At 42.4% G+C, this 26,480-nt stretch overlaps 1 protein-coding gene across 3 annotated transcripts in view; it reads left to right on the forward strand.

Moving 5' to 3' along the window:
* Nucleotides 1-26,480, forward strand: part of DEPTOR (DEP domain containing MTOR interacting protein) — a 186,230-nt gene that overhangs the window by 54,831 nt on the left and 104,919 nt on the right. For all 3 annotated transcript variants that reach the window (XM_054498937.2, XM_054498936.2, XM_063669041.1), the window contains exons 2-3: nucleotides 3,050-3,228; nucleotides 4,482-4,605. In XM_054498937.2, the coding sequence (XP_054354912.1) occupies nucleotides 3,050-3,228; nucleotides 4,482-4,605 (303 nt within the window). The remainder of the gene's footprint in view (nucleotides 1-3,049; nucleotides 3,229-4,481; nucleotides 4,606-26,480) is intronic.

Here is a 26,480-nt window from a genome sequence, read left to right on the forward strand (position 1 = left end):
CCACTGCACTCCAGCCTGGGCAACAGAGTGAGACTCTGCCTCAAAAACAAACTAACAAAAATAATAAAAACAACAACAACAAGAACAAAAAAAACCCATCAGATCTCGAGATTTATTCATTACCACGCGAACAGTATGGGGAAAACTGCCCCATGATTCAATTATCTCCACCTGGCCCTGCCCTTGACACATGGGGATTATTACAATTCAAGGTGAAATTTGGGTGGGGACACAGTCAAACCATATCAGCCCCAGTGTCTATTGTTGCCTGTTTACTTTTTTTTTTGACACAGAGTTTTGCTCTGTCACCCAGGCTGGAGTGCAGTGGTGCAATCTCAGCTCACTGCAACCTCTGCCTCCCAGGTTCAAGCAATTCTCCTGCCTCAGCCTCCTTAGTAGCTGGGATTACAGGCGTGCACCACCGTGCCTGGCTAATTTTTGTATTTGCAGTAGAGACAGGGTTTCACCATGTTGGCCAGGCTGGTCTCGAGCTCCTGACCTCGAGTGATCCACCTGCCTTGGCCTCCCAAAGTGCTGGGATTACAGGCGTGAGCAACCGTGCCCGGCCTATTGTTCCCTTCTTGATATCCATGTGTTCACAATGTTTAGCTCCCTTTTAGAAGAGAGAACATGTGGTGTTGGTTTTCTGTTCCAGCATTAATTTGATTAGGATGCCAATTAAAAACATTTATGTAGTTAGGGTTTCTTTTTCTTTGTCTGGCTACTTCTGTTTGCTGTTTTTTGTGTTTTTTTTTTAATTATTTTCCTTAATATGAAGAAAGGGAGATTTTGTGCTTCAGTTTCACTCCACCAGCTTTACCAATGTATAATCTTTACAGTTCCCATTTCCTACCTGGTCCTTGGCAAATGAAGGCTAGTCTGGCTCCAAGCACATGGGTTGAAGTATCTTCTGGAACACTTAGATAAACATGATGATTCAGGTGCTCTAAAAAAATCACACAACTAGCTTTCCCTAGAAGAGGAAGCCCTAAGGACTCAAAGTGTCTGCTGGCATCAATGTAGGTTCCTTTCTTTTTTAGCTTAAAACATTAATCCTAATGTACTAACCTTCAAGTTTAATAAAATATATCCCCCATAAGGTTGTCAGAAAATGCAGAGTGCCCACTAAAATTTGAATTATAGATACAGTATAATGAATTGTTTTTTTAAAGTACAAGTACATCCCATGCAATATTTGGGTCATGCTTTTCTACACAATGGTTTGCTGTTTATCTGAAATTCAAATTTAACTGGGTTTCCTGTCTGGTTTTTCCTTCCTAAACCTGGCAGCCCTACTCTAACACCACCATCTTATGAGAATGTTTTCTGGGTCTATTGGATACCTCTCCTTTAGTATTTTCCTGATATCACTGATATCCTCATCTCTGTTACTAGTGGATTCATTGCTATGTCCTTTCCTTAGCCAATCCTATAGTGTGACTTGACTCTTAAGTTTTAGATAATAAATATTTGCAGATGGTAGAACATTGTACAGTAAGCATCATTAACATTTATTCCCAATTATTTAGCACTCAGCTAAAGAGCAGTAATAAAGCACATAAGGTAATCTTTGAGCAACCAAAATAGATGTCATAAATTCCATGCCCAAAGTGCTCATTTTCTTTCTTCGTAGATGTTCATATCAGGCTTTTGCTCAAAATATTTTAAATCCTAAATACTGACTACTTAGCAGACCATGGCAGAACAGAAACAGCAGATTAGGGGAACTGCTTGAGTTTAGGAACAAGGACAACAAGTGCATATCACAGCAGGACAGGGAAAGAAGATAGGAGAATGAGAAACAGACCCTATGAAGTTCTGGAACCACTGGGTGCAGAGTACATAGCTCTGGCAGTTTACGTGGTCTCTGAAGGCACCACTGTGGCAACATTCCATGCCATGGAGCCACAAGCTAGCATTCAGCTTGAGGGTGTATTGGGACAATATTGGTATTAGTAACAGATACCTGAATAAACTCACTAAAGCACAGGGAATGTATCGATTCATATAATTTAAGCCCCGGTTAGGTGGCTTCATGAACTGTTGAATTCAGGTGCTCAAACAGGGTTGTTTGTAATCTCTCTGTCTCTCTCTTTTGTCTCTATCTCTTTATCTCTATCTATCTGGTCCACTTTGCTCTGTGTTGTATTTATTTCTAGGCCGGTTCTTCCTTTATGATGGCAAGTGGCTAGTAGTAGCTCAAGACGCATATATACATATATATATACACATATATATTATATATATACACATATATATATTATATATATTTTAAGACGGAGTTTCACTCTCGTTGCCTAGGCTGGAGTGCAATGGCACGATCTCAGCTCACTGCAACCTCCACCTCCCGGGTTCAAGCGATTCTCCTGCCTCAGCCTCTTGAGTAGCTGGGATTACAGGCACCTGCTACCACACCTGGCTAATTTTTGTATTTTTAGTAGAGATGGGTTTTCACCATGTTGGCCAGGGTGGTCTCAAACTCCTGACCTCAAGTGATCCTCCTGCCTTGGCATCCCAAAGTGCTGGGATTACAGATGTGAGCCACCACACCCTGATGTATGTCTCTAGTGCCTAGAAGTACCTAACAGGCAGGTAGTAGACATTCATTAATATTTGTTATATGAATGAATGACCACAAGTAGGGTGGGCCCTGAACAATTTGTGATAAACAGGGTGCACTTTGTTTCAGCACATTTCTAGGGTTTTTGTTTGCTGGTTGAAACAATAACCCCACTGGAGAGAGAAAAAGCAGGGAGTGAGGCAGAGTAGGGGATGGAGAGCTTTTCTCACTCTCAGGAGTGGCAGGAGAGTTCTGGGTTGGCTGTGATTGTTTCACCCTCATATTTACCTCTGTCATCTAGATCAGAGGCTGGAGTCACTTTCTGGAGCCTTTGAACTCTGACAGTATGGAAATCACCAAGCGAGCTAAAGATGTTCAATGACACTCTCATGCCTTTAGAACTTCTGTTATGTTATTACTCTCTGGGATTGGTTTAATAATTTGTGCTGTCATCAAGATTTCCAAAGTAATTGCTAATTTTTCTTTCAGGCTCAGGCTGCATGAAGAAAAGGTTATTAAAGATAGACGTCATCATCTCAAGACCTACCCAAACTGTTTTGTCGCAAAAGAACTGATTGACTGGCTGATTGAACACAAAGAGGCTTCCGACAGAGAGACGGCAATTAAACTCATGCAGAAATTAGCAGACCGGGGCATTATTCACCATGGTGAGTGCGGTGGCGAGTCAAGGTGACTTGAGAGAAATAGAAGGACTAAATCTTTTCATGAACATACCCACTTAAGAAAGAAAACATTTTGCTTTATTTTATCTCCAGTGTACCTCTCCCTGATTGCATTTTCTTCCTCTCTCTAAGAGGCATTTGGGTTCTTTCTTTCTTTTTTTTTTTTTTTTTTTTGTATTTTTAGTACAGACCGGGTTTCACCCTGTTGGTCAGGCTGGTCTCGAACTCCTGACTTTGGGTGATCTGCCCACCCCAGCCTCCCAAAGTGCTGGGATTACAGGCGTGAGCCACTGTGCCTAGCCGGCATTTGGGTTATTTCTATGTACTGCTTTATACCTGTCTGTATATGCATCTTTAAGGAATGCATCATATTGTTTTAAAAGTTTTCTATCATTATAGAAGTGCATATTTATTCTTTTGCAACTTGATCAACACACTGTGAGCTTCATCCACGTTGATAGTATATGTCTTATTTGTTATTTTTGCTGTTGTGTAATACATATGTATAATTATGCCACTATACATTTTTCAGTGGGCGTTTACATGGTTTCCAAGTTTTTGCTGTTACTCTCAGTGGGTTCAATGAAGATTCACCAACATGTCTTCTTGAAATCTCTCATCCTGGCCTTGACCTTTGCACATGCCATCGTTCTCTTGGAATACCCTTTCCCCTCATTTTTTGCCCAATTTCGATTCATTCTTCAGGTCTCCACTTACATGCAAACTCTTCAGGGAAGCTTTCTTTTTCAAAAGTTGTGTCACTGTGTTCCTGGGGCACTGGGTACTCTTCCTTTGGGCTCCCATTGCACTCTCTCCTTACCTCTGTAGCCTTATCATACCGTATTTCAATTACAGTTAACATTTCTCCTTACCTCACTAGATTTCACATTCTTTGAGGCTGATGCATGCCCCAATATGCTTTAGAAGAATTTGTGGATTGCATGATGAATTGAATTATGTGAACTTCCTAAAGATGGTGATGATGATGATGATGATGATGATGATGATGATGATGATGATGATGGTGATGGTGATAATAATAGCTAAAAATACTGAGGACTTACTCTGTACCAAGTACTATGTAACTGTTTTACAAGTATTAGCTCATATGGTAGATATTTGCATGCATGAAGAATTTGGTAGTGAAATAATTCTTAATTAGCATCATGCTTCACTTGAGTAATTAAATAATAGCGATTTTTTTTCTCATTTGCTTCTCTGTGCATATTGTGTTTCAGTGTGTGATGAGCATAAGGAATTCAAGGATGTCAAACTCTTCTACCGCTTTAGAAAGGATGACGGCACATTCCCATTGGATAACGAAGTGAAGGCCTTTATGAGAGGACAGAGGCTATATGAAAAGTATGTTCCACATGAAATCCCCCCTGTAATCTTGACTTATAGAGAGAAGCAGAACTGTGCCAGTCTCATTATGTTGGTTTCAGCGTGGCTCTTCTATGTGGGCTGGTTACATAACTGTTCTTTTCCATATGAGAAAACTATCAAGCATTTGCTGTCTCTTTGCCAGAAAATAAGTCAATTTCATAAGGTTCTTAATAAAGAATTTACTTAAATCTTATTTTCTGTATTTAAGTTGATTCTACAAAGCTCCAGAATTTTTGTTTACCATCAAATGATGTGGATGCCCCTTTCCTCTCTTATTTTTATTTTTTATTTTTTGGCACTGAGTCTCACTCTGTTGCCCAGGCTGGAGTGCAGTGGCATGATCTCGGCTCACTGCAACCTCCGCCTTCTGGGTTCAAGCGATTCTCATGCCTCAGCCTCCTGAGTAGCTGGGACTACAGGCGTGAGCCACCACACCTGGCTAATTTATGTATTTGTAGTAGAGACAGGGTTTCACCATGTTGGCCAGGCTTTTCTCAAACTCCTGACCTCAGGTGATCTACCCACCTCGGCCTCCCAAAGTGCTAGCATTGCAGGCGTGAGCCACCGTGCTTGGCCCCCTTTTTTCTTTTAAATACTGTTGTTGTGTAAATTGGAGGTTCAGGCTTGTAAGTGACTGGAGAAGCAGCATCGAGAGCAGGGGAATTGGTCAGGCCAGGAGATGCGTAGTGAGAGAACTTCAGATAGTAGGATGTCTATGAGGAACAAGTTTCAGCTCTTTCAAGGGATGAGTATAGTGTAGCACAGGAGTATTTTGTTGGTGGGTCTCGAATCTTCTGAGTGGCCATCTCCGGGTTGATCTGCTACTTCTGTGGCCTCTTTACCATCCTGCCTTCCTCATTTAGTTTTCTAGGGCAACCATTAGAAAAAGGGGTGCAGAAGCAATGGCACCTCCTTTGTAACCCTGGCTGCCTTACAAGACTTGAGGGAATTAAAAAATACATATTTATCGGCCAGGCGCAGTGGCTTATGCCTGTAATCCTAGCACTTTGGGAGGCTGAGGTGGGTGGATCACTTGAGGTCAGGGGTTCGAAACCAGCCTGGCCAACATGGTGAAAGCCCGTCTCCACTAAAAATACAAAAATTAGCCTACCATGGTGGTAAGCACCTGTCATCCCAGCTACTCGGTAGGCTGGGTACGAGAATCGCTTGAACCCAGGAGGCAGAGGCTGCAGTGATCCGGGATCACATTACTGCACTCCAACCTGGGTGACAGAGTGAGACAGCATCTCAAAACTAAAACAAAAACAAAACATATTTGTCACATAAAAGAGCCTGTTGTACAGTGGGTGGGGGTAAGGGTCTGGGTAGGTGTCTAAGTGGTCAGATTAATTGGCATGATGGTTAAAAGCCAGACAGAGTTTGAAGTGTAGCCCTGTCACCTTACCTTTGTAAAGCTCAGTGTCCTCATTAGTGACATGACAGCAGCAAAAGAACCTACCTCCTAGTGCTGTTTTGGGAGTTAAAAGGATAACTGTGTCAAGTGCTTAAGTATTTAGCTCAGGATCTCTGGTGTGTAGTAAGACCTCACAGATGATAGCCATTCCAAATATGAGCACAGTACTGATGGCCACCCTCGACTGTGTCCTTCCTGTGTTATGTGCTCTGTCCCAGTTCTTGTCTCCGTTTCTTGAGGTGGAATGATCACCATTTGATGTCCTAATTTGTACTCAGTCTACTATCACTTGCTTTCTGTATCGAAATGGAGAAACTCTCTCATCTTTCTGACTCATATGAATTTGAATGGAAGGGATCTATCAGTACCTCCATTTGTTTACTTGAGCATGTGCATTTGTTTTGTTGCTACTTTCTTTTAATTAGTTCCTTTTCTAAAATTCTAGCAGATGTTAGGTATTTCAATTACGACAATGTTCCTTTCAAACAATGATTCTATGTTGGCCAAAACATGCATGTCATCTCCATGGATGAAGGCCGTGGATTCTGTAACACTTTTCCTTTTTTTTTTAATTAAAAAAGATTATCATTATCGTTATTATTATTATTTATAAAGACAGGATCTCGCTCTGTCTCCCAGGCTGGAGTGCAGTGGCATTATCATAGCTCACTGTAACCTTCAATTTCTGGGCTCAAGTGATCCTCTTGCCTCAGCCTCCCAAGTAGCTGGGAGTACAGACTTATGCTATCATGTCCAGCTATTTATTTTTTTTAACTTTTTGTAGAGACAGGATCTCATTATGTTGTTCAGGCTGATATCAAACTCCTGTCCTCAAGTGATCCTCTTGCCTTGGCTTCTCAAAGCATTGGAACTACAGCCATGAGCTACTGCACCTGTAACACTCTTCTCTAGCTACAGCTTATCTCTTGGGATCTGCATAACCACACTGTGGGGCAGGGATCAGCTATAATTGAAAATGTCTGGCAGAGAACTGTTATTCCTTAATGGAATAGTTATGATGGCAAGATAATAATAAGAAGAGTTAAAGTTGCTCACACCTTCTAGAAAGCAGACTTACTCCAGCCTCATGTTCTGTTGGATCTCCCTTCCATCCTATGGGCCAGTCACACAGCACTATGTATCTCTGAGCATCTTCTTTCCCTTCAGGAGATGCATTAATGCATTAATTATTCAACAAATATAGATTGAGCCCTTTCCACATGCTAGGCACAGCTAAAGACACTAGAAATGCCTGTAGCAAAGCCCCTGCCTTCATGAGCTTGCACTTCAGTTAAAGAGGCAGACATTAAAGGCACAGACACATGAAGATGTGATAGAGTATAATACAGGTGTCGTCAGTGCTAGAAAGAAAAATAGACTTACTGAGGGTGGTGGGCTACTTTAAATAGGGGCATCAGGGAAGGTGTTTTTGAAGAGACAACATTTGAATAAAGAAAGCCTTGCAGATATCTGGTGGAAGAACATCCCAGGCAAAGGGAACAGTAAGGATAAAGGCTTTGAGATGGGAATGTGCTGGACATATTTAAGGGCAGTAATGAGACCAGAGTGTCCAGAGGGCAGAAGTAAAGAGGAAAGTAGTAGGAGATGAGACGGGGCCAGTTCATAATAAGGCCCTTAAAACCATGGTAAGAATTGGTGATTTTAAGTGTAATGGGAGGCCGTTGGAGAGGAGGGAGTGGGGAAGTGGCAATCTGATATACTTTTTGCATGTACTGTTCCCTCTGCCTAGAGGACTCATGCTGCTCTCACCCCTTTCCCTAAATCACTGACTCCTGTGGCCTCCCGTTAATTGTGAAGGTGGCTCAAGTAATATGTGGTGGCTCATGCCTGTAATCCCAGCACCTTGGGAGGCTGAGGTGGGCAGATCACCAGAGGGCAGGAGTTCGAGACCAGCCTGGCCAACATGGCGAAACCCTATCTCTACTAAAAATATAAAAATTAGCTGGGCGTGGTGGCCGGCACCTGTAGTCCCAGCTACTTGGGAGGCTGAGGCAGGAGAATCGCTTGAACCTGGGAGGTTCAAGCTCCCTTTCTTTGAGACAGAGCAAGACTCTGTCTCAAAGGAACACACACACACACACACACACACACACACACACACACACACAAACAAAACAATGTTTATTATTTGTAAGTTAAGCTTCTTAATGCACTTCCTTTAGATTATTTTACCTAAGCTTCTTTTTAAAATAGATGGAGCATTACTTTACTGGCCCATTTTCAGAGGGAGCATCTGGGATCCAATGCATTTAAGTAATTTATATGTGATGTTGACACAGTTTGCGAGGGACGGGGTGAGGCATGAACCTGGGGTGGCAGGTGTTGGGGCTGCTGCTGTCTCAGCAGCTCTGAGGGGGTGGGCGTATTGTCAGTATTTCTTTTTGGCTCTTTTCTTGCTTGTTTGTTCTGTGTTATAAATAAGACTTTGTGAAACTTTGTGGTTTCTGACTGAGGTTTTGCTGAACCATGTTGATTTTTGGGAACCCTGGCTTTCTTTTTTATTTTTATTTTTATTTATAAGAGTCTCACTCTGTCACCCAGGCTGAAGTGCAGTGGCATGATCTCGGCTCACTGCAACCTTCACCTCCTAGGTTCAAGCGATTCTCGTGCCTCCGCCTCCCAAGTAGCTGGGACTATAGGCATGTGCCACCATACCTGGCTAATTTTTTGTATTTTTAATAGAGATGGGGTTTTAACTTGTTGGCCAGGCTGATCTCAAACTCCTGGCCTCAAGTGATCTGTCCGCCTCAGACTCCCAAAGTGTTGGGATTATAGGCGTGAGCCACTGCGCCCGGCCTGGGTACCCTGGCTTTCTAACCCATAGTGGTGTTTCTCAGTCTGCTCGTTGGTAGGATAAACCCAGGTCTCAAAACTACAGTTTCAGTAACTCTGCTGGCTCTTAGTATGTATGTCACTCTAGTTACCTTACTTGAGACATGCTGGAACAAACACTAATGAAGAAGCAAGAAGCTGGCCCTTTCAAGTTGCCCCAATGTGAGTGAGGAAATCTTTAGAGGAAATGGAGGCATGGATCGTCCTGCATAGTGAGTGGCAATGGCTGTAGGCTCTGGAGTCACACAGCCCGGGTCTTCCATCCCCGCTTCACAACTTGCTTGCTTTGTGCCCTTCAGCAAGCTGCCTAAATCTCTGTGATCTGCAGTCTACCGTGGAGATAAGGTTGGGACCCACTGCTGGAAAAGGCTGTTGGGAGGACTGACCGAGATCCATCTGTACAGTGCTGAGCACACTGCTTGACATGGACTGAGAGCCTAGGAAATGTTAGCTGTTGTTATTAGAGTAGTAAATAATAATATAAATACGTGACACCTATTCTTGTTTTCTCAAATTATTTTAAGATGCAGCTTTGCATAGCAGATAACAGCCCAGGAGCCCAGCTACCTGGGTGTGAATCTTGGCTCCATGCCTTGGGGCAAGTGGCTTTATCTCTCTGTGTCTCCATTTGCCAATCTAGTAAATGGAGATACTGACCGTGCTGACCTCATAGACTTGTTGTGGGGGTAAAATGGACTAATGGGTATGCACACAGGACAGGGCCCGCATCAGATATGAGTGTATGCTATTGCTCACCTCCTGCTGCCAGCTTTGGGGGAGTATGAGAAAGGGTGTGTGCTTATGGATTGATGCCTTGATGGTGTCATTTTGAGGAATTCATCTAAGTACGTTCAGGGCACAATATACTTTCATCAACAAGCTCTAAGCTCTGTTGAGTTTTCATTATGGCCAGCAAATGGGCTGAGGGTGCAAAGAATAAGGCATAGCATTTTGTCTCTTCGGGAGGGGCTTACAGCTCTCCACTTAATTTTGCATGGGCACAAGTACCCAAGACACTCAACAGATGAACATAAGTCACATTTTCCCAAATAGTACAATTTTTGCTTCTCAAAGGAAACCTTTATAAGCAGGATAGTACCCATAACTTAGAAGAACAATGTTGAATCTCTATACACGGCCTTAAGATGGTAGAAAGTGTTTTGAGTGCATGTTCCCCACTGCAAAACTTGATTGGCAAAATAGATTTCTTTAAGAAAAAAGCTGGCCAGACATGGTGGCTCACACCTGTAAACCCAACACTTTGGGAGGCCGAGGCGGGCAGATCACTTCAGGTCAGGAGTTCAAGACCAGCCTGGCCAACAGGATGAAATCCTGTCTCTACTAAAAATACAAAAATTAGCCAGGCGTGGTTGCATGTACCTGTAATCCCAGCTACTCAGGAGGCTGAAACAGAAAAATTGCTTGAACCCAGGAGGCGGAGGTTGCAGTGAGCCGAGATCGCACCACTGCACTCTAGCTTGGGCAGCAGGGCAAGACTCCATCTCAAAAAAAAAAAAAGAAAGAAAAAAGAGAAAAGTTGAATTCAGGATTATCAAGTCCTCTGTATAGTAACAAATAAAATCAGCTATAAAAGTGAGTGTGTGTTTGAGGTACAATTTGGTCTTTCCTTACTAAACCCAGTAGTTGAAATGTATATTTTAAACTAACTTTGATTTTATCTTCAGACTTAGAAGAGACTTCTTAATTTTAATTTAACCTCAGTTTTGATATGGAACTAAATCCCCTCTTAATCTGGTTCATAGACACATTAGTCTAGTTTTTTTTTTTTTTTTTTTATTCAAAGGGCCTTGATTTTCTCAGCAGCAGGAGTTTCTATCTCCAGCTACTATTAGTCTCTTTATCCTGCTTAGGAGTTTAGACCTGATGAAGAATTGGCTTTAACATGCCCATATGCCATTAGATGTCTATTGAATTCCCACTGCTTCCTTCAATTTCTCTTCCACAGGACCAAAGAGAAATAAAAGGGAGAAAGTATATCCAAAGAGGCAAAGCCCTTCTGCATGTTTTATCTTATCAGAAGTTTCTCTACCCTGTGTGTTAGGATCTTTCTCCTGTTCTCTCCCCGTGCCTGGGACAATAAATATTTGTTGAATGAACAAAGGGCTCTACATGTTGTGATTGCTATGAGCTGCTGAGCCTGTACCATGAGCTCCACAGAGCTTGCTTTTAATAACAAGCAACAATAGCCAGAGATTCACCTTGTCTGGCCTCTTTAGAGCCCACAAACCATCATATACATTAATTTGTTTGATCCTCTGTACAACTCTGTGAGTTATACCCAGCAGGCATAATATTCCCATTATAAAAATGGGGGACATGAGCTATGGAGAGAGGTTTAATGACTGAGATAGACCCTAGGTATGGAACTGGAGTGAAAAACAAACAAAAAAAGTCTTCACGCTTTTGTCTCCATCTTGTTCTATTTCCAGTATAGAGGCGTTTTTCAGGTGACCAGCCTGGGCAACATAGTGAGACTGTTCCTATTAATTTTAAAATAAGGCCAGGCGTAGTGGCCCACACCTGTTATCCCAGCACTTTGGGAGGCCAAGATGGGCAGATCACTTTACATCAGGAGTTTGAGACCAGCCTGGCCAACATGGTGAAACCCCATCTCTACTAAAACTGCAAAAACTAGCTGGGCATGGTGGTGGGTGCCTGTAGTCCCAGCTACTCGGGAGGCTGGGGTGGGAGAATCGCTTGAACCCGGGAGGCGGAGGTTGCAGTGAGCTGAGATCATACCACTGCACTCCAGCCTGGGTGATAGAATGAGACTCTGTCTAAAAAATAATAATATAAATAAATAAAATAAAGTCATTTTTTAAAAAGAAATGTTTCTTAAACTGAGATCCTGAGTTTTACAAATTGCAAACTGTAATAAAAATATTTTCTGGCCAGGCTCATGCCTATAATCCCAGCACTTTGGGAGGCCAAGGCAGGCGGATCACAAGGTCAGGAATTCAAGACCAGCCTGACCAATATGGTGAAACCCAGTCTCTACTAAAAAAAACAAAATTAGCCAGGCGTGGTGGCCGGTGCCTGTAGTCCCAGCTACTTGGGAGGCTGAGGCAGGAGAATCGCTTGAACCCGGGAGGCAGAGGTTGCAGTCACCCATGATTGCGCCACTGCACTCCAGCCTGGGTGACAGAGCAAGACTGTCTCAAAACATATACATATTTTCTAATATATGTATAGATATGCACTTTCACAGTTTACTTGTGCTGCCCTAGTGGTTACATATAATTTTAGAATGAATGTTCCCGGCCTTCTTGGTTTATTTGAAGAATGTCCTAAGATTGCAATGTGAGTGGGTTAAAAGTTGTTACCTTTCGTAACTTTTTATTTGTGTGACCAGAGATGTTTATACTATGTAACTAATGTCAAGAACTGTTAGGAGTCTGAGATTTTTACCCTACTTGCAAGCTCACAAGTTTGCTGCCACCATTTTGTGGATACTGGCAGAAAACAGAAGACCTCTGGACAAAGACAAAGACAGCTCATTACTCTCAGGAAGAGCAGCAGCCAGAGTATCATCAACTTTAATGAATCAGTTCCCAAGCCATAGTCCTCGCAGAACAGCACAGTGAGGGGCAAGTGTTACCTGCACATGCAGTGGGCTGTATGACAGCAGAGGAAACCTAAGCTTTGGGAACCTGAATATTTTATAATGGTCTTCAAGCAAACTTGCCCTCTGTCCGAGATAAGGAAGATGTTATCTTCATTATGCTGGCAGAAAACAAATCTGCCCTGTTGCTCCAGAAAGAAATACTACCTTTATCTTTTAGGTCTGTTCACTGTACAAAAATTCTTGAAAAGCTAGTCTGGAACAAAAGCTGTCAGTGCTTCTGCTTATAAGACATAAAGAAATCTGAGAGACCCATAAAGAATTATCTCCTAACAACTACAACAAAATGTACAAGTAAACTGGATTCTGTAGCTGATCACTGGAGTTGCCATAATTATCCTTACCAATCCTCTTATTTCTTTATTTTTTGTGTAATCAAGACTACTTTATAGGTTTCTCTGTTTAACTTTTATAAGTAAATGTCATAAACATGAAATTTGAAAATGGATTATATGAAAGATTTCAAAAAAGAAGTTAGTTTTAAAAGTTTTAAACCTATGCTAATTTTAAAGGGCCATCATCTCTTCCCACAGAGTATTTAATAATTTTAGAACAAAATTTAAGTGGTTTTATTGTTCATGTGCAGCTTAGAGCCATGGGAAATTTTTCACCTAGAAATACATGTTTGTTAGATGCTCCTGAAATCTTTATCTTTCTTTTTTCAAATTTTTTTTAATTGAGACAGAATCTTGCTCTGTTGCCCAGGCTGGAGTGCAGTGGCACAATCTTGGCTCGTTGCAATCTCTGCCTCCTGGGTTCAAGTGATTGTCTTGCCTCAGCCACCCCAGAAGCTGGGATTACAGGTGTGCATTACCACACCTGGCTAATGTTTTATATTCAGTAGAGAGTGTTTTGCCAGGTTGGTCAGGTTGGTCTCGAAGTCCTGGCCTCAAGTGATCTGCCTGCCTCGGCCTCCCAAATTGTTGGGATTACAGGTGTCAGCCACCACACCCAGCCTGCCTGCCTGCCTTCTTTCCTTCCTTTCCTCCGTTTCCTCCCTCCCTCCCTCCCTTCCCCTTTCTCCCTCCCTCCCTCCCCCCCCTCTTTCTGTCTTTCTCTTTCTCTCTTTCTTTCTTTCTTTTCATTGTGTTCCTTCTTGCTCTCTCTCTCTCTCTTTCTCTCTCTCTCTCTGTCTGTGTGTTTCTCCAATTTCTTTATAGGAAGCCATGCAAAGTTGTCTAGCCTGACAGGTTATTCAGATGCTTTGTAATTTGCCCATCAGGGGTCTTGGGGACTGAAGAGACTACATAAAGCAAACTCAGTGTTTTATAATTCTAAATTTCAACAAAAGTTTTATACCGTATAATTTCTCTATGTAAACAATGCCTTATAAATTATAAGTGCCATTTAAAGTATGTCAAAGAGTGTGCTTGCATGTTGGAAATAACCAGCCCTAGGTCACCTAACTTTATTGGCTCGCTCATCTTCTATAGTGACAAGCTTGGTCTGCCAGGGAAGGGCCATCTCAGGAGGCAGCCTCATGTCTAGTTTCATCCAGGTAGCTGAGTTCAGTCCTCTTTCCTGGGAATAGAACAACTAGTCAGTGTCTACATATTTGGTTATACCAAGGGACTGGTGGTAAAATGCATGTGTGAACACAGAGCTATTGGAAAACAAGTGGTGGGAGGCAACCTCTTCACATCTATTAGTATGGCTTTTTTTATTTTTGAGCCAGAGTCTCATTCTGTCACCCAGGCTGGAGTGCATTGGTGCGATCTCGGCTCACTGCAAATTCCACCTCCTGGGTTCAAGTGATTCTCTTTCCTCAGCCTCCCGAATAGCTGGGAGTATAACCATGTGCCATCATGCCTGGTTTTAGTAGAGGTGGGGTTTTGCCATGTTGGCCAGGTTGATCTTGAAATCCTGACCTCAAGTGATCTGCCCGACTCAGCCTCCCAAATTGCTGGAACTACAGGTGTGAGCCACCACACACCCAGCCAGTATGGCTATTATTTTAAACAAACAAACAAACAAAAAAACAAATTTGTGTTGGTGAGTAAGTGGAGAAATTAGAACCCTTGTGCATTGCTGGTGGGAATGTAAGACGGTGCAGCAGTTATGACAAATGGTATAGAAGTATCTTTAAAAAGTAAACATGTAATTACCAGGCCAGGCATGGTGGCTCACACCTGTAATCCCAGCACTTTGAGAGGCCGAGGTGGGCAGATCACCTGAGGTTGGGAGTTCGAGACCAGCCTGACCAACATGGAGAAACTCTGTCTCTACTAAAAATTCAAAATTGTCCAAGCTTGGTGGTGCATGCCTGTAATCCCAGCTACTTGGGAGGCTGAGGCAGGAGAATCACTTGAACGCAGGAGGTGGAGGTTGCAGTGAGCCGAGATGGCGCCATTACACTCCAGCCTGGGCAATAAGAGCGAAACTCCATCTCAAACAAAACAAAACCAAGCAAAAAAACCCATGTAATTACCATGATCCAGCAATCCTACTTTTGGATATATACTCAAAAGTGGAAAAGCAGGATCTTGAAGAGATATTGGCATACCCATATTTCTAAGCAGCATTATACAGAATAGCCAAAAAGTGGAAGTAACCCAAGTGTTCACTGATGAATGAATAAACAAAATGTGATAGCCACATATAATGGAATATTATTCAGCCTTAAAAAGGAAAAATATGGCCAGGCACAGTGGCTCACGCCTGTCATCCCAGCACTTTGGGAGGCCGAGGTGTGTGGATAACCTGAGGTCAGGAGTTTGAGACCAGCCTGGCCAACTTGGCAAAATCTCATCTCTACTGAAAATACAAAAATTAGTCGGGCGTGATGGTGGGTGCCTGTAATCTCAGCTACTCAGGAGGCTGAGGCAGGACAATCACTTGAACCCAGGAGGCAGAGGTTGCAGCGAGCCGAAATCACGCCATTGCACTCCAGCCTGGGTGACGAGTGAAACTTCGTCTCAAATTAGAAAAAATAATAATAATTAAAAAAAAAGAAAAATTATTCTGACACATGCTTCACAACAGGGATGGACCTTGAAGACATTATGCTAGGTGGAATGAGCTCATCACAAAAGGGATAAATATTATATGATCTCACTTATGTGAGATACCTAGAACAGTTAATTCATAGAGATGGAAAGTAGAATGGTGGTTGCTAGGAGCAGGGGAAACGGGGGAACAGGGAGTCATTGTTTAATGGGTGTAGAGGTACAGTTTAGGAAGATGAAAAAGTTATGGAGAGGGATGGTGCTGATGGTTGTACACTGCTATGAATGTACTTAGTGCTACTGAACTTAAAAATGGTTAAAATGGGGCTGGGCGCGGTGGCAGATGCCTGTAATCCCAGCGCTTTGGGAGGCTGAGGTGGGTGGATCACCAGAAGTCAGGAGTTCAACACCAGCCTGACCAACATGGTGAAACCCCATCTCTACTAAATACAAAAAGTTAGCCGGGCATGGTGGCATACGCTTGTAATCCCAGTTTCTTGGGAGGCTGAGGCAGGAGAATCACTTCAACCTGGGAGGCGGAGATTGCAGTGAGCAGAGATCGCACCATTGCACTCCAGCCTGGGCAACAAGAGCAAATCTCCATCTCAAAAAACAAAAAAAAAAAGATTAAAATAGTAAATTTTATGTTGTGCATATTTTACCACAATAAAAAATAAAGTAAATCAATATTTTAAAACACACAAAAAGGCAGGGAGTGGGGAACAGACAGGCTTATCTTATCAGTGTACTGGCAAGCAAGAGAAAGCCAAAATGATATCTAAACAGTTGGGGCCAGATGTTTTTGATCAGAGGAGTTGAAGAGATAGCGGAGTAAGCCTGGAGATGTTGATAATGATGAAGGCAGCAAACCCGGGGCGAGTAGCCCTTACTGATGCTTATTATATACCAAGGACTTTACAAGTATCTTCTAAAAGCTTCATTCTAAACCAAGAAGACAAATATGGTTATTCTCCCTTTGGAAAATAGGGAAATTGAGTCTAGAGAGGTTAGCTAACTTGCCTAAATTCACACAGCTGGAAAGTGTGGGAGAGCATCTTCAAACCCTGGTTTCTAGCTCTAGGACCCATGATCGTAACTCTTTTTCCTTTAGTCCCAGGCAGCAACAGTAATGAACCCACTGAATAAAGGTAAACGGGATGCAGCTTAATCAATTTTTAAATGAGTGGGGGAAAAAGTGTCTGTCACTTGGCTCATGCCAACTCCTTGGGTCTGGTTTTGGAAATCACATCCTTCTTACTGTTTCTTTGTAATGCCTCCCTCTCCCTGCTGTAACATATATGGCAATTTGTTAACATGCAAAACAGGCAGCCGGCCAGCTGTGCTTGCCAGAAGCCATCAGCCCTAGATTGTCATCTGCAGATTTCTAGCTCTGGTTTATTATGTAGAAGTGACTTGATTTATTTTTTATTGATTTATTGATTGATTTTTTGAGACGGAGTCTCATTCTACCACCCAGGCTGAAGTATGGTGGCATGATCTTGGCTCACTGCAATCTCCACCTCCTGGTGAGTTCAAGCAATTCTCCTGTCTCAGCCTTGTGAGTAGTTGGGACTACAGGTGTGCGCCACCACACCTGGCTAATTTTTGTATTTTTAGTAGAGACAGGGTTTCGCAGTGTTGTCCAGGCTGGTCACGATCTCCTGACCTCAGGTTGTCTGCCCACCCTGGCTTCCCAAAGTGCTGGGATTACAGGCGTGAGCCACCGCATCCGGCCATGACTTGATTTAAAGGTAAATATATTGCTATTTGAATGGTAGACTGGACTCATTGATGGTGGAGGTTGACTGTGCTGGCTACTTCCGCCAAGTTTTCCTAATCCTATGTAATGTCAGGGCTATGAACCAAGTTTCTGTAACATTGATTTTGCTAATCCATCTCTGTAGTAATTTTTCAGCTTGATAGAATGCAGAAATCATTTAAGTTTTCTGGAGTTGAAGAAGCATGTGTCAGAGTTCTTATCCTGCCCCTTATTAGCAAGACATTCAGCTTTTCTGAGTCTCTGTTTTTTCATGGGAAAATGGGAAGATAATGCATACTTCACAGGCATGTTTTGAGGACATGATAAAATCCAGTGGAGTTTCATCTAATGCAGGATATGCTAGGTTTCTAATAAACAAGGAAAAATGCAATGCATGTAGTCTAAAGTATCCTTGTGCTACCCAAGCTGCATAAAAAACACATGCCTTCCTGCACTAGAATTGTATTCAGCATGGTGAGATATTCAGCTTCTATGTGGGACATTTCTGTTTGTCCTTCCAGATCCATTCTCTATCCTTTTCCAACCTGCTGTGTCCCCAAGAGGCTGACTTATATGGACGGTTTCACCGGAGTCCATTGCCCTTTGGCTTCCGGTTCAGCTCAGTCAGTGGGAGGCACTAGTAGGAAGTAGGTGGGAGGAAGGAGATTGAGGTCAGTGTATTTATTCCCCTGCTTCCTCCCTGCCATTGAAGGCCACTGTATTAGTCCATTCTCACACTGCTATAACGAACTGCCAGAGACTGGGTAATTTATAAAGAAAAGAGGTTTAATTGACTCACAGTTCTGCATGACTGGGGAGGCCTCAGGAAACACAATCATGGCAGAAGTGGAAGCGGAAACATCTTACATGACAGCAGGTGAGGGTGAGACAGAGAGTAGGAGGAACTGTCAAACACTTAGATAACCATCAGATCTTGTGAGAACTCACTCACTATCATGAGAACAGCATGGGGGAAACTGCCCCCGTGATCTGGTCACCTCCCACCCAGGTCCCTCCCTCGACATGTGGGGATTATGAGGATTACAATTCGAGGTGAGTTTGGGTGGGGACACAAAGCCAAACTACATCAGTCATGGTTACTGTCATGCAGCCCTCCCCTTAACATCTGTCCCCTTGGGCTCTGGAAACTGGTCTCTCTCTACAATCCTGAGGCCTAGAGTTGTTAATGACCACCCCGTTCTGTCAGCCCAGGAGCTTCACCATCCTTTATAATTTCCCTTAACCCTACCCATAGCTTTGGTAGTTCCTTTATTATAAACTGTCTTTTTTATTTATTTATTTTTATTATTATTTTTTGAGATGGAGTCTCGTTTTGTCGCCCAGGCTGGAGTGCAGTGGTGCAATCTCGGCTCACTGCAAGCTCCGCCTCCCGGGTTCACGCCATTCTCCTGCCTCAGCCTCCCGAGTAGCTGGGACTACAGGCGCCCGCCACCATGCCCGGATAATTTTTTGTATTTTTTTTTAGTAGAGATGGGGTTTTACTGTGTTAGCCAGGATGGTCTCCATCTCCTGACCTCGTGATCTGCCCACCTCGGCCTCCCAAAGTGCTGGGATTACAGGCATTAGCCACCGCGCCTGGCCTAAACTGTCTTTTTCATTAACCCATTTGCATAGCCTTGTTATTTCTGGCTGGGAGCCTGTGAAATCCACCTGGGAAGTGAGACGAGTTCATCTCCCATCTCCTTGAGTGGACAGGCAGGCAGAATTATCCACACTCTATAAATGGAAAAGCCACTTGCTCTTTTTGTTTTGTTCTGTTTTCTTCTGATTGTGTACTATGCGTGATGTGATGGTTGAAGTTGGCACATGATACACTTAGTGGCCACTGTTGTATGAACATTGAATATGGCTGGATTATAATGAATTATTTTGACATCCTTCCTCGCTGCTTCTGTATCACCTTGGGTTCCAGCACAGCAGCCATCTCAACAGGGTGATTGAGTCTTGATATTTCAGTCTGTCCAGCTTGACTATAAGCTCTCTGAGGTCATGCACCTTGAGGCCTCACACAACTTTGGTATACGTACATAGCATATGCCCCATAAATGTTAGTTGAAGACATGAATAGATAAATGATTGCATGGTAATTCTTTCTTTTCTTTTTTCTTTTTTTTTTTTTTGAGACAGAGTCTTGCTCTGTCACCAGACTGGAGTGCAATGGCACGATCTTGGCTTACTGCAACCTCCGCCTCCTGGGTTTAAGCAATTCTCCTGCCTCAGCCTCCCGAGTAGCTGGGACTACAGGTGCGTGCCACCACGCCCAGCTAGTTTTTTGTATTTTTAGTAGAGACAGGGTTTAACCATGTTGGCCAGGATGGTCTCAGTCTCTTGACCTCATGATCTGCCCACCTCAGCCTCCCAAAGTGCTGGGATTACAGGCGTGAGCCACTGCTCCCGGCCTATAATGAATTATTTTGACACCCTTCCTCTCTGCTTCTGTATCACCTTGGGTTCCAGCACAGCAGCCATCTCAACAGGGTGATTGAGTCTTGATGTTTCAGTCTCTTCAGCTGGACTATAAGCTCTCTGAGGTCATGCACCTTGAGGCCTCACACAACTTTGGTGTACGTACATAGCATATGCCCCATAAATGTTTGCTGAAGAGATGAATAGATAGATGAATGCATGGTAATTCTTAATTAGGAAAGAAATCAATAGGCAGTCCATTCCTCCTTTTCCTAACCTGAAGAATGCTGAAATTTCAGTAAAACTAGTAGTAGATATTGATTATTCTAGGTCACTCTATTTGTGTTTATTGGTTGTGGGTTCTGATCACAAAAATTCAGAAGATAAGAATAATAATCTTAGCCATCATTTACTGAGGATTTCTATGTTCTAGGCACCTTCCTAAGTATTTTTTACATATTAGTTCATTTAATCCTTCCTATACCTCTGAGAAGAAAATATTTTCATCACCAATTTCCAATTTGAGATGGGCTAAGTAGATGCTTTCAATACTCCATTTGCTAAAGAGTGATTCTGGCCAAAAGTTGCTCATGGCACAGGCTCTTCACTTCCCCAAAATTCTGCATTAAAAATAAAAAAGTTAAATTCCTTGCAGTGAACCTATAGAAATTGAATGCCATGTTCAGCACGTTTTGAATCCAAGAACCCTAGCTGCCCCAGAGGGTCAGTTGATTCCATCTGGAAGAGAGACTAAAACTCAGAGTCCTTCCTAGAGGAAATCCCTCTTGTTTATTTTTAAGTGTGGAGATTCTAGAGCCAATGGATGAAGGCACGTGAGGCAGGGTTAGGCTGTGCTAAACGTTCTAAGACACAGACAGAGCAGCAATGGGGTTGGGGCCTTCTGAGAGAAGTGGCACGTATTGAAGTAAAAGTGGGTATTTGAAGAGTGATACCAGTGGAAGACATGGCTGGGAGTTTTTAAAGGAGGAGGATATTCTTCCATGATTAAAGGCTTTGTCCATGCAAACCAAGGCTCCCTCGGTTGGTCGGGCGCTTTGTTGTTAAGCGCAGAGATGATTCCAAGGGGTGTAGTTGCTGTATTGTTTTTCTTGCTTTGTTTGCTAAATGAAAACATCCCTGCTTAATTGCAGTCCCTTCACACAGAGCTTTGGAGGGAAAACAAAGGCATTGTTCCATCAGATGGAAAAAGCACCAAATTGACAAAAAACATTTAATAATTTCAGACCCCCTAACAAAAGAGTGTTTCAGACCAGAAAGAAAGAAAATCCAAATAACATTTTTAACTTTATTAAAGTTAAATTTGCAATTAAATTTTAATGATAAATTTATTGAAATGTAATCTCCATAAACTGAACATATCATAAGTGTGCAGCTCAATTCATTTTCACAAGCTGAACATACCTGTGGAACCACCACCCGAATAGTGGTTTTTTTTTTGTTGTTGTTGTTGTTGTTTTTTTAATGTTCTCTGAGGCCGGGTGCAGTGGTTCATGCCTGTAATCCCAGTACTTTGGGAGGCCGAGGTGGTAGATCACTGGAGATCAGGAGTTTGACCTGACCAACATGCTGAAACCCCATATCTACTAAAAATACAAAATTAGCCGGGTGTGGTGGCGCATGCCTGTAATCCCAGCTACTCGGGAGGTTGAGGCAGGAGGATCGCTTGAACCCGGGAGGCGGAGGTTGTGGTGAGCCGAGATTGTACCATTGCACTCCAGCCTGGGCAACAAGAGCGAAACTTCGTCTCAAAAAATAAAATAAAATAAAAAATGTTCTCTGTATTCTACCAAGGTTTAATATCCTAAACAAAATTAACTTTTGCATCGGTGTTAGTTTCTTCTAGAATATAAACATTCTTTTAAGTAACTTAACTTCCTTGGCTTTTCTCTGTTTCACCTGCCACCTGATGCTGCCCTTCTTCCCTCACCCTCTCCAGATGGCTGGAATTTGTTATTCTGGCCAGTTCAGACTGTCATCCAGCCTCTGCAAGGGTCAGCTCTGAGGGGCGTGTGTGTATGAACCTTGTATATCACTTGTTCATGCTACTTTATGCTAGGCAATATGCTAGATGCTTTAAACGGATTAGCTCTAATTTTCACAATGATTCTGTTAAGGTAAGTATTATTGTCCTCATTATGTACAAGAAGCAGCTCAGGATCATAGCACCCAACTGCAGCTTAGAAGTCCCAGGACGGCTTCCCTCCTGCCACTACCTCTCCGGAGCCGTGGATGTTCATAGGCAAGAAAGGGGGACAAGGTAATTGACCAGATCATCCCAACACCTTTTGTGTGGCTCTGGAGTACTGTTTTGTACTCATTATATTTCCTTCCTACGCTAGGACAGATATATTCAGAAAGAACTGTGAAGTTTTCCCTTTCAATCATATTCTGCTTTTGCAAACCATTCCTTTCTCCTAGTCCATGCTGAGATGGTTGAGAGTCACCAAGCATCTGCCTGCACACCAGTGGCTCCTGATTGCTGAGTGTTTCTTTTTCCCATCGACCCTAGACTGAAGTTAGTCACTGATGCTTTGGCTCTGATGAACCCCTTCTGGTTTCTAGCCAGTGGGTGAAATCATTATATATAAGAGCAGTTCCCAGCTTTCAAGAGGTTTGTTTACTTTGCTTCCTCCTGATCTTCCAAAGTGGAAATTTTGCCTTATCTTTATATTCCCAGTGACTAGCACAGGGCAGCATATCCAGTAAGTGCCTGAGACATTTGCTGAACTGAAAGCACTGTTGCCATAATGAAACTGAAAAGGTGATGGATAATCACAGTACAAAAGGATCATTATGCTGTCATCTTTATCCTGATAGACACTCTTGAGCTCAGAATTTTTCCATGGCTATCACCTATAGGCAATGAAGCCTTTCTGACCTAATCTTTGCCTGCTGCCCATGCTTAGCTCCCTGTGCTTTGCTCTCCTGCCCTCCCCCATCCTCTCCCTGCCCCGTACCACATGATTAGTCCTGACCTCTCATTTGCACCATGCATTTGTACCTGCTCCTTGATCCTGTGTCCTCTCACCGTCTCGAAGGACCAATTTCCATTTCTTCTTAACTTGGAACTTGAAAGTGCGCTCTGACACTTAAGTATTTCATTCCCTTGCTTCCCCTTCATCTTGTATGTACCTGTACCTCTGTTATAGCATTTATCTGTCTTGCACATAGGTTTTTTAATGTTTGCTTCCCCATCTAATAGTAGGCAACTTAAGAGTAAGGGCCACATCTTTTCATTTCTGCATATCCTGGGAGACAGATGATGCTCAATAGATATTTAAATGGTCTAGGCATCATGGCAGGTGCCTGTAATCCCAGCTCCTTGGGAGGCTGAGGCAGGAGACTCTCTTGAACCCAGGAGGTGGAGGCTGCAGTGAGCCAAGATCGCACCACTGCACTCCAGCCTGGGTGGCAGAGTGAGACTCCGTCTCAAAAAATAAAATAAATAAATAAAAACTAAAATAAAAATAAGAATTAAAAAATATATTTATTAAATGAATGAACAAATGAAACTACTAAATACTGATTTTTAAGAGCTTTATGAAGACATAATTCACATACCATACAATTCACCTATGTAAAGCATATAAGTTAATTTTATGCTTTTTAAAAACTTTGTTTATAGTATAATCACAGATGTATGCAACATTACCACAGTCAATTTCAGAGCATTTTCATTACTTCAAAAAGAAATCCCTTACCCCATAGCTATCACTCTCCTATACTTTCATCTACCCCCTCATCCCTAAGCAAACATTAATCTACTTTCTGTCTCTATACATTTCTCTATTTTTTTAATTTTAATTTTTATTTATTTATTTATTTTGAGACAGAGTTTTGCTCTTGTTGCCCAGGCTGGAGTGCAATGGTGCGATCTCAGCTCACTGCAACCTCCGCCTCCCAGGTTCAAGCAATTCTCCTGCCCCAGCCTCCCAAATAGCTGGGATTACAGACATGCACCACCACACCCGGCTAATTTTGTAACTTTAGTAGAGACAGGGTTTCACCATGTTGCCCAGGCAGTCTCAAACTGCTGACCTCAGGTGATCCACCCACCTCGGCCTCCCAAAGTGCTGGGATTACAGGCATGAGCCACCATGCCTGGCCACATTTCTGTATTTTGAGAATTTTATATCAGTGGAATAATATAATGTATGGTCTTTTGTGACTGTCTTCTTTCACTTGGTATAATCTTTTCAAGATTTCTCCATGTTGTAGCTTGTTTCAGTACTTCACTTCTGTTTATAGCCAACTACTAATTCCTTGTATGCATACACCACATTTTCAATTTCATCAGTTGATGGACATTTGGGTTGTGTTTACTCTTTGGTCTTTATAAATAATATCGTTATGAACATTGATGTGCAAGGTTTTCTGTGGATATATGTTTTCATTTCTCTTGGGCACGTACCTAGAAGTAGAATGGTGGGATCATACAGTAACTCTGTGTTCAACGATTTGAGGAACTGTGAGACAATTTTCTGAAGTGCCTGCGCCATTTCAAATTCCCAGCAACAGTGTATGAGGCTTCTAGTTTATATCATTGCCAAAACTTGTTCTCTGTCTTGTTTCTATCCAAGTAGCAGATATGAAATGGTATGTCATTGTTTTTATTTGCAGTTCCCTGATGCAAATCTTTCTATGTAATTATTGGCAATTTTTATATTTCCTTTAGTTTATTCAGATCATTTGCCCATTTTTATTTTTATTTTGAGACAGAGTCTTACTCTGTCACCCTGGCTGGAGTGCAGTGGCGTGATCTCAGCTCACTGCAACCTCCACCTCCCTGGTTCAAGCAATTTTCCTGCCTCAGCCTCCTGAGTAGCTGGGATTACAGGTGCACGCCACCATGCCCAGCTAATTTTTGTATTTTTAGTAGAGACAGGGTTTCACTATGTTGGCCCGGCTGGTCTTGAACTCCTGACCTCAGGTGATCCGCCCACCTCAGCCTCCTAAAGTGCTGGGATTACAGGTGCGAACCACTGCGACCAGACTGTAATCCCAGAAGAAGGGTAGTTTTAGCTTTTAAATCTATTTAGTGTTATTTTTTCTATGCGGTGTGAGGTTAAGGATCCAACTTCAGTATTTTGCATGTGACTATCTAACTGTCCCTGCATCATCTGTCGAAAAGACGACCCTTTCCCCCATTATATGGCCTTGGCACCCTTGTTGAAATCAGTTGACCATAGACATACCAAAGTAGTGATTTAAAATTTGTGTTAAGATAGATAATAATATAAAACACCTTGGTTGAATAATGAAAGCAGAGACTGCTTCTCTTGTCTTTTTATATTGCTTCCACAAATATGAGGGACAGAGAAGCCCTGCTATCACCTAACCTGTTATTATGTAGAAAGGCAGTTCCTACTTATCATTGTGTTCAATATTTTATCATTGTTTCTTTTTTTAAATTTTAATTTAATTAATTTAATTTTTTTTGAGACGAAGTCTTGCTCTGTTGCCCGGGCTGAACTGCAGTGGTGCCATCTCAGCTCACTGCAGCCTTCACCTCCCAGGTTCAAGCAATTTTCTTGCCTCAGCCTCCTGAGTAGCTGGGATTACAGGTGTGCATCACCACACCATGCTGATCTTTTCTTTTCTTCTTTTTCTTTTCTTTTTTGAGATGGAATCTCGCACTGTCACCCGGGCTGGAGTGCAGTGCTGCAATCTCGGCTCACTGCAATCTCCGCCTCCCGTTCAAGCGATTCTCCTGCCTCAACCTCCCGAGTAGCTGGGATTACAGGCGTGCACCACTATGCCCAGCTAATTATTTGTGTATTTTTAGTAGAGATCGGGTTTTACTATGTTTGCCAGGCTGGTCTCCAACTCCTGGCCTCAAGAGATCTGCCCACCTCGGCCTCCCAAAGTGCTGGGATTACAGGCATGAGTGACAGCACCCTGCCATGTTTCTTATATCTTTTAAATATATTTGGCGTGGTGAAGTGGCTCACACCTATAACTCCAGCACTTTGGGAGGCCGAGGTGGTAGGATTGCTTGAGCCTGAAAAGTCAGGGCCACAGTGAGGTGTGGTCACACCACTGACAGGGTTAGACACTATCTAATATATATATATATATACACACACGTCAATTTTCCCAGATTGTCTTCAGTTTTCCTTCATCACTTCATCTTACCTCTCCTAAATATCTTTATTTACTCCTCATTTCTTTCTCTGTTTTGGTAGCAATTTCTTCTATTTTCTAATAATTATGAAAGCATTCAAAATAAATAATAACCATTCCTGTCAAATGAGCCTTTATAATAGATTTTAGAACCCAGCTTCCCTTGACATTTGTTTGAAAAGGCTCACCGAGGTTTGAATTGTTTCGAATCGAGGGTACAAGCACTTTGTTTCTCTCCTTCTTATATAATTTTGTGGTGATGAAACCATAGTTGAATGTAGCCTTTTAGGATGGCCATGGCCTGAGAATCCACACTTGGCTTCTATCTAAAGCTGATTCAGATTCTGAAAATGGCTGTTGAATGCAACACTAAAACCCATGGGGAATGTGAAAATTACAACTTTCCAGAATATCAGTCTCTTCAGAGCATAAAACCAACACTAAAAAGTTCTCATCTTTCTTTCAGCTAATTTGAAATAGCAAGCAAAGAGGAAGGGATTTTATTTCCAAAAACAACACCCTCCATTACTGTTGCTTATGGTATTCACTTAGTTTTTAGTCAGTCGATTAGAAGATATTTGTTGAGCACCTGATGTATACCTCCTCCCTGGGCTCAGTTTTCTAAGAAATAAAAACAATTAAGACATGATGCCTGTTCTTCAGAAA

The sequence above is a fragment of the Pongo pygmaeus genome, chromosome 7 (assembly GCF_028885625.2).
Source record: "Pongo pygmaeus isolate AG05252 chromosome 7, NHGRI_mPonPyg2-v2.0_pri, whole genome shotgun sequence".
In the NCBI taxonomy this organism is placed as follows: domain Eukaryota; kingdom Metazoa; phylum Chordata; class Mammalia; order Primates; family Hominidae; genus Pongo; species Pongo pygmaeus.